The following is a 16343-nucleotide window of genomic DNA, read 5'->3' on the forward strand; positions in this document are numbered from 1 at the left end:
CCCTGTGATAACATCAGTGAATAAAGACAGGTACAGGGACACAGGAACAAATAGGATACAGGTAGGTCCTGCACCTAACATTACAAGGTTTTTGATTTTTCAAGAGGTACAGAAATATAGATTCCTTATATAAAACGATTCTAAACAGGCAATTAATTCAAACATTCTAAAAATAATAAGCAAACTAGGCATGGGACTAGTGAACTGCTCATTGTGACTACTGGCAAGAAAAAACAGGGTCTGACCTTACCAAGTCCCTCCCTGACTTCTGCCCTTAGACAAGTCTAATTACGTCTCATGCTATACTTCTATCTCCATGGTGGAACTAGGAATGACTTCCCTGCCCTAGCCCTGGCACCCCAGGAAAAGAGCAGCACGTAAGGTAGGTAGCCTGCATAAAGAATGAGCACAAAGCTGGTATGACATCTGCTCCTGGAGCCCAAGCCAAGCCACCAAAACCCAACCTGCCATCTGCTATTCCCAGGCATCCTGGGGTGGCTTCTAGAAACCCCTGACTCAATGGTCTTACCACTTCTGTTCTCATTCTCACAGGACTCAGCTGAGAAAAAAATGTAATCCACTGTCATCCCAAGACCTAAGGGCATCGTCGTGACCTCCGGGCGGCCGTGCTGGGGCAGGAAATGGGTATATACTGAGGTCAGGTGGAGGCAGTGCTGGATGGTGCCTATAGTCCTACAGGGACAGAAGGTAAGAAGTCAGCTAACAAAACACATTACATTTCCCACCGGCCAATTTCTCCGTGGGTTTTATGGAGATTTTTTTAAAGGATAATCTCTAATGATGGTTTCAGATGCTGCTGACACCCAACAATGTATAGCTGGGTTATAGTCCTTGAAAGGAAGTTCTGTATAGCTGTGTAGGTTATGAAGATAAAGTCTGAGTTTCCCTGGAGACCCCAGGTATGGTACTTGGAATGAGAATGCCCCCATAGACTCATGTTTGAATGCGTTGTCCCTAGTTAGTGGAACTGTCTGAGAAGGATTAGGAGGTGTGGCCTTCTCAAAGGTAGTGTGTCACTGGGGGTGGGCTTTGAAGTTTCAAAAGCCCACAATAGGCTCAGCCACTCAGTGTCTCCCAACCCCCACCCCGTGTGTGTGTGTGTGTGTGTGTGTGTATCTATCTCTGTCTCCTCTCCTTCTCTCTTCTCTTCCTCTCACCCCTCTTTCTCACCTCTCTCACCCACCTCTCTGCCTGCTGCCTGCGGATCAAAATGTAAGCTCTCAGCTACTGCTGCCTCCCTGTGCATGTCTGCCACCATGCTCTCCGCCATGATGGCCATGAACTCACCCTCTGAAAGTGTAAGCCACCCCCAACTGAATGCTTTCTTTTAAAATCTGCCTTGGTCATGTTTCATCACAGCAACAGAGCAGTAACTAAGATAGCAGGACCTTTAGAGATGACTCATGGAACGTTCACCAAGGGAAGCCGGATGAATGGAACAGAGCTGGCCCAAAGGAGAAACAACGTGTGCTGCAGGCAGCAGAGTTGGAGGTGGGGTTACCCAAGTCTTTTGGACTCCAGATGATTCTATCATGAGCCCTAGATGCCAACATGGAGCTGCACTTAGTGTTTTCCCTGCTGGGTCCTAGTCCTTTGGAAGGGGAGTGTTTACTCTGTGTCATTCTATGTTGGAAATACGTAACTTCTTTTGTTGTTGTTGTTGTTGTTGTTGTTGTTGTTGTTGTTGTTGTTTGGGTTTTGTTTTGCTTCACCTTTGCTTTTAGTTTTTGTTTTGTTTTTGTTGTTTTGAGACTATGTAGCCCTAGCTGGCCTAGACGTCATTATGTAGGCCAGGCTGATTTTAAACTCACAGAGATGAGTGCCGTGATGAAAGATGTATGCCTCCACATCCAACTTCCCTTTTACTATACAGGGGCTTGCTTACATTTAAGAGATTTCCTGAGTCTCCTCACCTACAATTTTAAATAGTGTTGGAATTGCTAGACATGGGAACTTATGATGTTGGGCTGAATACATTTGCCTCATGAACCTGTCATGAACCCATGGGAACATGGAGAACAAAGATTTGGCTTAGAAGTGATGTGGTTAGCCGAGGGGTAGAGCTGCAATGGTTTATGTTGTCAACCTGACAGGATTTTAGAGTCACCCCTGGGCATGCCTGTGGGGAATTACATAGACTGAGACAGGAAGACCAAATGAGTGGCACTCTTCCACAGGCAGAGGTCTTGGTCTTAACAAAAGGAGAAAGCAAGCAAAGCCTTGACATTCACTATGGCTTTGTATCTGTATCTGTACGGCTTTGTTCTCCCTTGTGACCTTTTATCACAGCAACAGGAAAATCAATACATTATTCAACCAGCAGATTCCTTCCCATATTAATAAGCGGCTGGCGATCTCAGCTGAACTCAGTCTAGAAACAGATGAACACTGAGACCCTGATACCCTCATCCCCACTTCCCATTCTCCTGATAAAGAACACCAATGTCTCTCATGTGGACCAGCAGGACCAGCAAGTTTGCTCAGAGGCTTCTCCCTCAAGGAAAGGCTATACAGGCTTTTCACCTTGACTCTCGAATGCATGCATGTGCTGTCTAAGCATACCGTGGAAGACTGAGAGCTTAGCAAAAAGTATTCCAGTCAGCCTCAGTATAGCCAGTGCTCTCTCATGCTCAGACTAAAAACTGCAAACACGTTTACCTGGGGAAGACAGGCTCAAGTTCAGATATCTCTTCCTCAAAGATACACTCGGCCCAACCAGCAGGTCGATCTGTAGGAAGCCAGAAAAAAGAGGTGGGGATTTGTTTTCCATAGACAGTACAACAGAGTCAGAACCTTTCACCTTCAGATCCCTCTCAGTCTGCACTGCTCCAGGAGTTTGGGAGGAGGGAAGGTAAAAGAAACAGTCATGAGACGGGGAGATGAACCAAGGCTGGAAACCTGAGGCCCCTAATACTCTGCACTTTTTACGTATGCATAGTCATATGGTTCAAAAATCAAAACAAAGTTAATCAGTCAAGAGTCCTTCCACTCACCCCTTGCATTTCATTTTTCTTGTACAGGGACAACCAATGCTATCAAATTCCTTATACTTTCCTCTAGATATTTTCTATCACACACCATCCACTGTGTAGTACATATATAGACACACATGTTCATACACACAGCTATGTTGTATATACATTCATAAAGAAAATACAAATGCCAACATCAGAAAAAAACAAGGTATTTTACAAATCTCACTATCCTAGTCCAGTTTCTATTGCTGTGATACACACCAGAATGGACAGTAACTTGGGGAGAAGAGGGGTTTTGGCTTACGTACTCCATCACTGAGGGAAGTCAGGGCAGGGACTCAAGACAGGAAACTTCGAGTAAGAACTGAAGCAGAAGCCACGGAGGGGTGCTGCTTACTGGTTTGCTCAGCCTGCTTTCCTATATAATCCAGGACCACCTGCCCAGGGGTGGCACCACCCACAACAGGCTGGGCCCTCCCACACCAACCATTCATCATACACGCCTCACCCCAAGGCTTCCTACAGGAGTGGGAACTTTTTCACAACTGAGGTCCCCACATTCCAGATGACCCTATCTTTTGTTTAGGTGACAACCAGCACATTTGCTGATATTAATAAAATAACAAGGGTTGACACTGACAAATTCTTAGCAATCAAATTACTAAACTCAAGCATGGAGGAGGGCCTCAGCTGGGCCTCAGTGTAAAGTACAGAGCCCAGAATTTAAAGGGGGGGGCAATGAGTTGATTTGTCATTTATAATCTATAGGGAAAAAAATCTGTAAGCTAACACTATAAACTATACAAACAGATTACAGGGAGATGGCTCAGTGGGTAATGGTACTTAGTACCAAGCCTGACAACCAGAGATCCCAGGAACCCACAGGGTAGAGAGAACTGACTCCCATAAATGGTCTCTGACCTCCATACATTTTATGACAGTGAAACTATCACAAAGCTATCTAGACAGCCTGGTCTGCATAGCTAGCACCAGGCCAGCTACCACCGACGTGAGACTCTGTCTCAAAATGGTAAACAAACTTTAATTCTAGCACTCAGAAGGCAGAGGGAGATAGATCTCAAAGTTCAAGGCCAGCCTGGTCTACAGAGTGAGTTCCTAGACAGCCAGTGCTACACAGAGAAACCCTGTCTCAGAGAAAAAAAAAAAGCCAGCCAAACAAAAAGTAAATAAAGGAAAAAGTTAAAAATATATAATTTACATAAAGTGAAAAAAAACCCTAGAGAGACACAAGCGAATGTAAACTTAAGAAACAGCAAATTTGATTAAGCCTATAACAAATAGAGACTGAATCAGCAAGGAGAGCCCAGACTTTGATGACTTTGCTGGGGAACTCTACCAGACATTTCTCTAAGAGTTCATATAAATCCTTTTTTTTGTTTTGTTTTGTTTTGTTTTGTTTTGTTTTGTTTTGTATGCCAACTTGACACAAGCTGGAGTTATCACAGAAAAAGGAGCCTCCTTGACGAAATGCCTCCATGAGATTCAGCTGTAAGGCATTTTCTCAATTAGTGATCAATTGGGGAGGGGCCATTGTGGGTGGTGCCATCCCTGGGCTTGTAGTCCTGGGTTCTATAAGCAAGCAAGCCAGTAAGTAACATCTCCCCATGGCCTCTGCATCAGCTCCTGCTTCCTGACCTGCTTGAGGTCCGGTCCTGACTTCCCTTGGTGATGAACAGCAATCCTGGGGAAGTGTAAGCTGAATAAACCCTTTCCTCCAGAATTTGCTTCTTGGTCATGATGTTTGTGCAGGAATAGGAACCCTGACTAGGATATTTGGTTTTTGAGTCAGGGTTTCTCAGTGTAGCCATGGCTGTCTTAGAACTCGCTCTATAGACAGACTGGCCTCAAACTCAGACATCGGCCTGCATCTGCCTCCTGAGTGCTGGTTTTAAAGGCATGTGCCACTACTGCCTAGAAGAATTTGTATAAATCCTTTGCACTCAATTTTGGAGGTAATATTTTCCAATTCATTCTATGAAGTATTAATAGTGCTATTACTCTCATACTGAACTATATAAGTATATCACAAAGAAAACTAAAGACTGGCACCCCTTATGAACACAATAAAATCCAGAAAATGCAATAAAATCCAGCAAAATATAAATGTTAGTATACTGTGATCACATAATAAATCCCAACAACTTAAGCTAACAGACTGGATTAGAAAACAGGATACATCTTTTTGCTGCAACCAAGAAACACACCTTACCACTAAGGACAGACATCAATCATCTTGGGGTAAAATGATGGAAAAAAGTATTCCAAGCAAATGACCCAAAAAGTAAAGAAGTATATCTAATTTAATATCAGACAAAAACGAGTTCAAACCAAAACTAATCAGAAGGGGTAGAGAAGGACAGAGCATACTCATTAAAGGAAAAATCTACCAAGTCTCTATACAATTCTAGACATTAATGCACCAAACACAGAGATACCCAAGTTCATAAAAGAAACACTAATTCAGCCAAAGTCACATACTGAACCTAATAGCATGATAGTGGTTAACACCAATAACCCACTCTCAGCAATAGACAGTTTATCCAAACAAAAATTAAACAGAAAAAGGCTAGGGTCAAATAATATCATAAATCAAATGGACTAGCAGACATCTATAGCTATTCCACCCAAACACTAAAGAATATACTTTCTCAGTAGCCCATGGAACTTTCTCCAAAATGGACCACATATTAAGACACAAAGTAAGTCTCAACAAACATTTAGAAAATGGAAATAAATAGACAGTATACAAACTCGCTACTGGATAGAAATTGGGTCACAGCAGAAATCACAAAGAAAATTTGAAACTTTTTACAATTGAATGAAAATTAAAACACAACATAACCAAACCTGTGGGCCACCACAAAGGTGTGTTTAAGAGACAAGCTCACCGTCTACGTTAAATAACTTGGAAAATCTCATATTAATAAATTAATGACACACTTTAGCTAAAAGAAAAAAGATTCAAGAAAGAGTAGATGGAAAGAAATAATAAAACTCACAGTTGAAATCAATGAAATACAAAGAATCAATGAAACAAAAGAGTTGGGCTTTGAGAAAAGTCAACAGGACTGGCCAACCTGTAGCTAAAGTAACTAAAAGACACTGATGAGATCCAAGCTAGTGCTGGGTTGAGTGACGCAAGCCTTTATTTAGTCTCAGGAAGCAGAGGCAGGTGGATCTCTTAGTTCAAGGCCAACCTGGTTTACAGAGCAGGTTCCAGGACCAGCCAGGGCTACACAGAGAACACAGACACACAGACACACAGACACACAGACACACACACACACACACACACACACACACACACACAAACACACCACACACTCCAAATCAGTAAGAAATGGAAAAGAAAACACGCATGGCAGCCAGCACTAAGGCATTCAGAGAATCATGAGGGCATACTTTTTAAAAATCTATCACCAAATGTCTTGATATTTATGACCTACCAACATTCCTTTATGATAAAAGTTGGGAGAGCCGAGGGACACAAAGGATACACCTCATCATAAGGCCAACACCATCCTAAATAGACCCAAAGCTTCCTTCCTAACTAAAGCCAGGATCCCACACCAGCTACACCACTCAGAGCACCGTCCACGGGGCTCTGTCCTACTACAGAGACACTTGCTCAGCCCTGCTCACTGCTGCTCTACTTAGAAAGCCAGAGACTACAAACAGCCTAGATGTTCACCAACTCATGAATATATAACAACACGTGTACATTTACACAATGGAATGTTGTTGCGTGGATGTATTTAGAACAGTTTGTTAAAAAACTGAACTTTGTAAGTAAATGGGTGGCCCTGGAAACAGTGACCCTGAGTAAGAGGAGCATCATCAGCCCTCAGAGAAGCTCCTTTTTGCAGTAAGAGTCGAGGATTAACACAGAGATCCGTGACAGGACAGCGTGCACAGAGAGAGGGAGACACTTTGGAGCACTCAGACCTAAATGGGATGTCTTCATCAAAACCCGCCTCTCAAGGCTCCAGGATCTATGAAGAGGAGACAGAAAGATTACAAGAGCCAGACGTGGTGGGTGACTCCAAGGAGACATTGTCCTCCAGACTCAACAGAATTGATACACATGTGAACTCAGAGGCTGAGGCTGCACAGACAGGACCTACACAGGTTCCAACCAGATAAAAATCCCAGCACTGAGAAGAGGAATGGACACAAAGGCCCACGCCTAACACAGACGCTATGTCAACTGAAACCTTGTGGGAAGGGAAAACAGTTTTCCTCAGTGGAGTGTCAGTGGGGATATCAACCACACTCTAGGGGAGGCCCCAGGCCCAGGTGTAGCAGGACAACACAAAAGGGGCTCCATTTCTTTGTGTGTGCTTTTTTCTTTTTTTGTCCTTTTTTTTTTTTTTTTGAGAAAGAGAGGGAACATGAAGTTGGTGGATAGAGAGATGAGGAAGATCTTGGAGGAGTTGAAAAAGAATAAAATTATACTATATAGTATGAAAAATATTTTAAAACACTGAGAGTCTATGAATTTACACATCTATAGCCCTTCTGTTTTTGACATAGGGAAGATAAATGGAAACTGACTACCAATGTTGTGTGTGAAAGTTCTTTGGATGATGATAAAAATGTTCTACAATTAACACTGAGAATTTTTAGCTCAGGGACAGAGTGCCTACTTAGCAAACACAAGGCCCTACCTGGACTTGGTCCCCAGTAAGAAGTGTATCAGGTGCCAAGAACAAACTGTTCTAAAATTACAGTGGAGAGGGCTACACCAACTCCGAAACACACTAAGGGACAGTGAACTTTAGACACGTATATTTTATAATATGTGAATTTCATCTAAATAAGGATTTTTTTCAAGATTTTATTTATTTTATGTATGTGAATACATTGTCACTTTCTTCACACATACCAGAAAAGGGAATCAGATCCCATTACAGATGGTTATGAGCCATTATGTGGTTGCTGGGAATTGAACTCAGGACCTCTGGAAAAGCAGTTAGTGATCTTAACCACTGAGCCATCTCTCCAGCCCAAGGAATGCCAACGTTATAACACTAAATCTTCACCTTGAGTTGCACCCTTAGTCATTATAATATACGAGGCAAATCACAGTAGCCAGCAGGCTGTTTGTGTATTTGTCTTTCTTTTCTCAGTGGTGCTGGAGATTGGACCCAGAGCCTTGCATATGCTGGGGAGCACTCCGCTACTGAGCTATACCCTCAGTCTCTTCTTCTCATCAATACTGGGGTTGGGAGGTTGATTTTTGTTTTTTTGCTTTGTTTATCTGTTTTTTGTTTTTGAAGTAAGGTCCTTCTATATTAGGCATGGCTGTCCTAGAATTTGTTATGTAGACCAGGCTATCCTCAAACTCACAAAGATCTTCCTGCCTCTGCCTCGCATAGGTGCCACTACACCTGACTTCTCAGCAAAACTGTAAAGAATGTTTCCCACAATACTTGGTTCTCCCCATGCATGCAGCACTGTGCACAAATGGCACTGTTCTGGTAGTTAAACAGGACTCACGCCTCGCATGCCGTTCAGTTATCTCCACAAAGCTGCAACAGCTTCCTCACGGGAAGTGGCCAACCAAACAAGGACCGGGAAGGAAGATCCTTAGTTACACACAAGATCAGAGAGTCTCAGCATCCACTTGTCTGTTTCTAGATTAACTTAGCTGAGATCGCCAGCTTCTTATTAGTATGGGAAGGAATCTGCTGCAACTGAGTAATATGTCAATTTTCCTGTTGCTGTGATAAAATACCCTGAAGAGTTTTTAATAAGAGATGGCTGGAGAGATGGCTCAGAAGTTTAAAGCATTTGTAAAGGACCCTGGTTCGATTCCCAGCACCCACATGGGATCTCACAACCCTCTGTAATTCCAGTTCCAAGGGATATGACATCTCCTCTGACCTCTGTGAGTACCATACCAGAGTACTCTGTGAGGCACACCAGGCATGCCTATGGTACACATATATACATGCAAGCAAAATATTCATACACATGAAATAAAATCTAAAAAAAAATAAATCTGAGGTACTAGGGAGCTAAGTCGGAGAGTAAGACTCACTACAACACAGCACGGGCGTATCTGTATCTCCAGCTCCCACAGGAAAAGCCACCCGCACTGTTTAAAACCTTTAGGTGCCAGGAATGGTGGCTCATACCTGTAATACTAACATTCAGAAAGACTGAAGCAGGAGGAGTCCTGTGAGTTCAAGGCCAGTCTATGCTACATAGCAAGTTTTAGGCCATCCTGGGCCACAGAGTTAACGCCCAATATAAACATTAAGTGTCCACAAGAGAGGAAACACAGGGACTCTCCTTACTATCCACAGCAGTGTGATCATCTGTGACCCTACACACTGACTCCCTAGACATGCATGACATGAAAAATGGCAGCCACAAGGGTGGAGTCCCCGTTCTAATCCTAAAGACCTTTTGAAAAAGTCCCACACAAATGTTAAAAGAAGAGATATGGAGTGTCTTAGTTAGGGTTTGACTGCCATGAGCAGACACCATAATCAAGGCAACTCTTTTAAGGACATTTAATTGGGGATGGCTTAGAGGTTCAGAGGTTCAGTCCAGGATCATCAAGGCAGGAACATGGCAGCATCCAGGCAGGCATGGTGCAGGAGGGGCTGAGAGTTCTACATCTTCATCTGCAGGCTGCTAGCAGAAGACTGACTTCCAGGCAGCTAGGGTGAGGGTATCAAAGCCCATGCCCATAGTGATACACCTATTCCAACAAGACCACACCTCCTAATAGTGCCACTCCCTGTACAAACCATCACATGGAATTGACCCTGTAATAATGGTACTACTAGACACAACAGGCTAACAAAAACCACCGCACCTAGAATGGTTTATCTCTTGTAGAGTAGCTGGCCAGTGGGGTCCACACACAGCCACTGCCACTGTGCTCTGTAGTCTTCAGAACATGATGGTAAGGCCGTATTGGTGAAGACCCACATACCTGAGTCACAGAAAAGGAGAAATCTAACTGGTACTGACCTGGAAGCTCTCTTTATTGGCTAACTTTCATGGTGCCGGAAGAGTTGTACATGCTACTGGAGAAAAGTAATCAGCCTCACTCAGATGTGAACCCCATGTAAGCTACAAGGACTGACCTGGCAAGATACACAGTTGCAACAGCAACACAGCATTATGGGAGTGATGAACCGCTTTCTCATTGTATTTAAGGCCCACTTCACAATGGCCAGAACCACTGCTGGGCTAAGAACCTGTAACTAGCTGGTCCTAAGCCCTTTGGGGAAAACCTACCACTATTATTATTCTGCTAAACAGTCATTAATGGAATCAGTGTCTTTATAAAAGATGCCCAAGAGAGATTCCTTATTCACTTGAAAGCATACAGGGATGAAGTGGGAATTTCTGGTTTTGTTGGAGACAGTGCTGTCATGTGATGTTTTTCTGGAAGCTGCCTCATGAGAGGACACATGATATTGGGAAAGAGTATAAGTATAACCCAACAGACAGTAGACGACACTCTCACACTGGTTCACCTTGCAACTCTTCACTGGTCTTGGTTTGTAGAGAGAAACACACCAAAGAACCTCTGGAGCTATTCCAGCTGCTTCTCACCACTTCTTCAGACTCACGCCTCTGCTAGTAATTCGTGCGTGGTGTATGCTGAGTGGACAGGCCTGCCCCTGCTGATGTGTTGATGTTTTGCCTGAGGACTGGACCGCTGACAATGAAGATTGGAATCACCCCCAAAGAACTATTTCTTTTCTTTTTTTTTTTTTTTTTTTGGTTCTTTTTTTCGGAGCTGGGGACCAAACCCAGGGCCTTGCGCTTCCTAGGTAAGCGCTCTACCACTGAGCTAAATCCCCAGCCCCCAAAGAACTATTTCTAAACATGTCCACAACCTCGTTTCCTATCAACCTTTCTTCTCCCTACCTCTAGTTGGTGGCAGGCTAGAAGGGAAGTTGAAGCATTAAAGAACCATAATTAAAGTAGGTTTTGAAAAATCTAAGCCTATACAGGGATTCTTCTTTAGTATCCACAGCAGTGTGAATATCTGTGAACCCCTACTGACTCATAAGTTGAAATCCTGATTCCCCAAAGAGCAGTAATATGACGAACAGCAGCTACATCTGGGGGTGGGGTGGGTGGAAATCACTACACTTGGAAACATAAGTAGGAGAGGGCTTCAATTTAAACACCCTACTTAAGAATCATTCTAGAAGCTGGAGAGATGGCTCAGCAGTCAAGCACTTGGTTACTCTTGCAGAGGACCAGGTTTAGTTCCCTGCACCCATACAGCAGCTAACAACCATCTAGAACTCCAGTTTAACATATTTAAACATTCTCTAGAAAACCACTTGCACTTAGTAAACCTTTTCATTTGTGGTCTAAAGTGATACAAGCTTTTCAGACTTAGAGTCCTAATGGGATTCAACAGCAGCCTGTTCAGCCCTGGGTGGAAGGCCCTGAGGCAAGGTGTGGGCAACAGAGTGTGTGGTACACGTGTGTGCTTCCTCAGGTTCAATCTCAAATGTAAAAACAATACCATTATTTTGTTCTGTTAGTGAATCTTTCCATTATAAACTTTTTTCTGACCCAAGATCTTGTCTTATAGCTCAGGCTGAACGGCCTTGATCTCTTCTTTCCCCTCAGCCTCCCCGGCACTAACATGCAAAGTAGAACAATTCTACTTGTTTTTCAGTATGCAGGTCTTGGTCTAATTTTGTTTGCAACTAAGTTTCAGCATTTTTTATGTTTCATTCAAGCACAGCATTCATGTTTTAAGATAATCTATTCTTTTTTTTTTTTTTTTTGGTTCTTTTTTTCGGAGCTGGGGACCGAACCCAGGGCCTTGCGCTTCCTAGGCAAGCGCTCTACCACTGAGCTAAATCCCCAACCCCAAGATAATCTATTCTTAATACAGTCATCCATGTGGGGCTGACACTGCTTTACTTTGGGATCTTGTAATCTTAACCTTCTGAGCTGAGCTTCTGGCCCTACCTGAGACACCCATATCTCCTCCTCCAAGGCCATATATATGCAGAGGCAGTGGTCCACCACTGAGCACACCTCAGCTTCCCACTTCTATTCTGAGCTCCAGAGTTTAGCTTTCATCTTCTGGTGTCTTGTTATGTGCCTGAACCAACTTTTTGCAGTATTTTATAATCACTTCTTCTGTTTGAGAACTTCAAATGTGCATATAATGTGTGTTTTACGTGTGTATGTGTATGTGTGAGTATGTGTGTAGGAGTGTGTGTGCATGCGTGTACGTGTGTATGTGTGTGTGTGTGTGTGTGTGTGTGTGTGTGTGTGATCAAGGCCACCTAGTTGTCCCTCTTTTCCAATGCTGTGTGTATCCCCATCACTAATCCCTCCCAGTTTTGTGGGTTCATTTTTAAAACCCACTGGGTCTGCTCAGTGCTGCCGCTATGTGTCTGAGTCTAATGCAATCTACTGGATCCTAGGCAGTCTCACAGGGGCCACATCTGTAAAGAAAATCGACCCTCCCTCTCCCAGCATTTGCTATCAGTTGCCAACAGCCCCGCAGCTAGGGGACCATCTCATCTTTCATGATTTCATGAAGAAATAATCAATTTCCATATGCTCCAATGCTTAGCTTTGAAGCACTCTTATTTATCTTTCTTTTCTAAAGCACTGTTACCTGCCTTTTGGTTTTCCATTATTTCTTTCTTGTATATTTCAGTATAGATTCCATAGTATTGCTTTGAGTGAGGTCAGCTTTAACTTAGCTACATTATTCTATGCCAGCTATTTTTCTGAAGTTTAAAGAAAGGAAACATTCAGCACGTGTTCTAAGTAATAAGAATTTTGCTCTTAAGACAGGGTTGTGATGGAACATTTCAGCCTTCACTTCTCTAGAGCCCCCGGGCTCTGCAGCTCTTTGACCCTCAGATACTTGAACATGCTATGTCCTGATTCTCTACATAATTCTCCACACACTGCCTTCAGGAGCAAAACCGTCTACAGGTTTTTCTATCATAGTATATACATTCCACTCTTGGTGGAAAAGCAAGAGATTTGGGGTCCCTCAAACGTGTGCCTCACTTGGGTAAATGCACAGTGTTGTTCTGTCTGAGATCTATACAGCGCCATAGGTAAGACTCCCCATATGTTCTCAGGCACTGCTAGCCCAGCTCCCCTTGTATCTGTTTCAAATTCACTGTGGTTTTGAAAAAAATGGTGTTTGCCTCTGGCTTGTTTTCTTCATCTTCCTTATTACTTCAAAGTGGTTTCAGGGCTGGAGAGATGGCTCAGCGGTTAAGAGCACCCGACTGCTCTTCCAGAGGTCATGAGTTCAATTCCCAGAAACCACATGGTGGCTCACAACCATCTGTAAAGAGATCTGATGCCCTCTTCTGGTGTATCTGAAGACAGCTACAGTGTACTTATATATAATAAATAAATAAATCTTTAAAAAAAAAAAAGAAAAAAGAAAAAAGAAAAAAAAAAGTGGTTTCAGAGACAAGAAGGTGAAGCCACCAAAGATATGCTATCTTATCCTAACTGGACACTCTCCACAGGAAAAGGTTTCCTTGTGATCAGGCCCCTTTCACCTCACAAATCTCAGAGCCCTGGGATAAATGCACTTCCCCCCTTCTCCCTTCTCCCCTGCAAACACTAAACACATGCTGTGAACCAGCAGCTAAGCCTAAAAAGGTTAATTGCTACTCAAACTCCAGGGTTCTTGGTTTATGGTCCAGGGCTCCATCCGGTGCATGGATGCAAAATTCACACCCAAGCATGAACTCTGTTCACCATCCTTCTTCTAAACTCATTATCAGGAGCTGGTCAAGAAGTATATTTACAAGAGACTAAGGCTCAGCAGTTAAAAGCACTTGCTGCTCTGGAAGAGGACACAGATTCTGTTCCCAGCACCACATTAGGCAGCTCACGATCACCTGTAACTCCAGCTCCAGAGGATCTGATGCCCTCTTCTGTCATCTGCAGGTACCTGCCAGCATGTGGTACTCATTCATACACATAAACAGACAACGCTTTTGAGGGGGTGGAGGGGAAGGCCTAGAAAACAAGAACTTATAAATGTCAGGGGTTAAGAAAGATAAGGATCAAGAAAACAGGCTTCCTGTTACCTGGCTTAGTGTCTGTCACTCCTTCCATGAGAACCAGTCCTACTGGTCGCTGACAAGCGAGGTCGCAGAAGCGGAATCGTAGTAGGAAGTCTCGGCCATATTTTAGTCTCTCTATAAACCAGGAGATGTCATATGGTAAAAGAAAGGCTCGGGAGTCCCATGCTGAGACCTTAAGTACCAAGAACTTTCTAGCATAACAACACAGAGGGAATCTGACTCTGGGGACTGGGACATTTCCCAACAGCTGTAACTGAAATGTGTCCACTTCACTTGGTGACATGTGGAGGAAACATAGGAACATGTAAGAGAATCAAGGGCCTCACACTTTCTCTCAGTACTAAGAGCGAGCTTGTGCTCCACATGAACATGAAGATCCAGCAAATCAACAATGCGATACACAAGACAAGCATGGTGGTGCTTTAATCCCAGCACTGGGGAGGCAGAGCAAAGTGCTCTGAGATGGAAGCCAGCCTGGTCTACATGGTGGGTTCCAGGACAGCTAGAGCTGTGTGGAAGGACCCTACCTCAAAAGATAACAACAAAAGCAATGTGCTACGTGAGCACTGAAGGACAGCTTGGTCAGAGATGCACCCGCTCCTCGTCAGAGTACCGAAGTTTGGTTCCCAGCACCCACGTGACAGCCCACAGCCATCTGTTAGGGCGACTGTCAAGAGACCTGAGGCCTGCTTCCAGCCTGTGCAGGCACCAGGCACACGGAGTGCACATACAAGCACACAGGCAAAGAGACAGACAAAAGCCACAAAGAAAAACTGTGCTTACCTGATCTCTTGGGATGACAGGAGGTGACATATTGACAGCAATCAGTGATGCCCAGGGAGCTGGGCCACAATGGGGCCTGCAGCTTCCTCTGGTAAAGCTGATGAGAGAAGTCTTCCTGTCCAGAAACCTACAAAAAATTAAATAAGCCATGTGGGCATGAGGAAGCCAAGATAGAAAAAGGGAATGACTCATGATTTGGGACATTTGAACAAATACAAACACACACAATCAGACAACAGTGTTAACATGACATGAGCAAGCCACATAAATCTCCAGGGAAGGCCACAAAACGGAACTAATTATAACTTTACTTTCTCACTAAAAGCACATAAACATCCATGTGATAAAAAAGAGTGAACAGAGAGTGAGGACCAAGTCAAGGAAAACAGAACTGTACAGCATGTGGTCCTGAGGTTCACCTCAGGAAAATGTACACGATGCTGCACAAGAGGGACTAACTCTTGGCAGATCTTAATTTGTAATGCACACAGGTTGATCATGCCACCCTCCACTTGACATCTTCCAGATCAAAGTCAATTCCTTGAGTCTGGTATTGGGAAAACACAGGATAAAAGCCAATGGGAGATGCGGCAGCACTTTACCGTGTCTATGTCACCATCCTCTGCCAAAGTCATGAGCGGCCTGGGAATGGACAGAGCGTGTAGGGGAAACATCCAGCAATATCAGTCATCCGCACATCCCACGTGGGCAGCAAAATTCCCTCTACTTCATTTAACAACAAATATATGAACGCCAAATATATGCACGGCACTGGGACAGATTAGTGACAGACACCATTCCCCTGCCCTCAAAGGGCATAAACCTTCAGTATGCAATCCAAAGTAAGAGACTTAGAATTAACTTACATCCCCCGCACATATGCAGCAGATGTGCAGCTTGGTCTTCACGCGGAACCCCCAACAACTGGAGCAGGGGACTGACCCTGACTCTGTTGCCTGCCTGTGGATCCTGTTCCCCTAATGGCTTCGGTGGGAGGAGGCACCTGGTCCTGCAATGACTTGATGTGCCGGGGGTGGAAGAAGCTCTCCCTTCTCAGAGGAGAAGAGGAGGGGGAGGTAGGGGAAGATCTGTGTGAGGGGGTACTGGGAAGAGAGGTGGGGCTGATATCGGTATGTAAAGTGAATAAATATTTTAAAAAGGAATTAATGGCCACTTAAAGGCTGTGACTTTGGGCAAGTCACTTAATGTCCTTTAATATTATTTTCTAAGAACACTAATACCATATACAATTAAAAATCGTACACTAATAATAACCACTAGCAATTACTGACTGCTCCCTTTGAACAAGGCACTAGAAAACCTTACATGCATTGTTTCCTAGGATCCTAAGGTATCGGCCCCTGTCCCACTATACCCTCGGCATGCAGACGAGGCAGAGGGGCCTGAGAAAGCTCCTTGCCCAGGATGACAGATCAGAGATTTGATCAAGGCTATCTGGTTTTAACAAGTG

The 16343-nt window shown here is 43.8% G+C and overlaps 1 protein-coding gene across 5 annotated transcripts in view; it reads right to left on the reverse strand.

The window, feature by feature from the left end:
* The window catches only part of Angel1 (angel homolog 1), a 37129-nt gene that overhangs the window by 2035 nt on the left and 18751 nt on the right, over positions 1 to 16343 (reverse strand). For all 5 annotated transcript variants that reach the window (XM_087553872.1, XM_087553873.1, XM_087553871.1 and 2 more), the window contains 4 exon segments: positions 14873 to 14999; positions 14093 to 14203; positions 2680 to 2749; positions 530 to 693 (listed from right to left, as the gene is read on the reverse strand). In XM_087553872.1, the coding sequence (XP_087409998.1) occupies positions 530 to 693; positions 2680 to 2749; positions 14093 to 14203; positions 14873 to 14999 (472 nt within the window).

Source organism: Rattus norvegicus, chromosome 6 (genome assembly GCF_021556685.1).
Source record: "Rattus norvegicus strain SHRSP/BbbUtx chromosome 6, alternate assembly SHRSP_T2T, whole genome shotgun sequence".
NCBI classification, from domain to species: domain Eukaryota; kingdom Metazoa; phylum Chordata; class Mammalia; order Rodentia; family Muridae; genus Rattus; species Rattus norvegicus.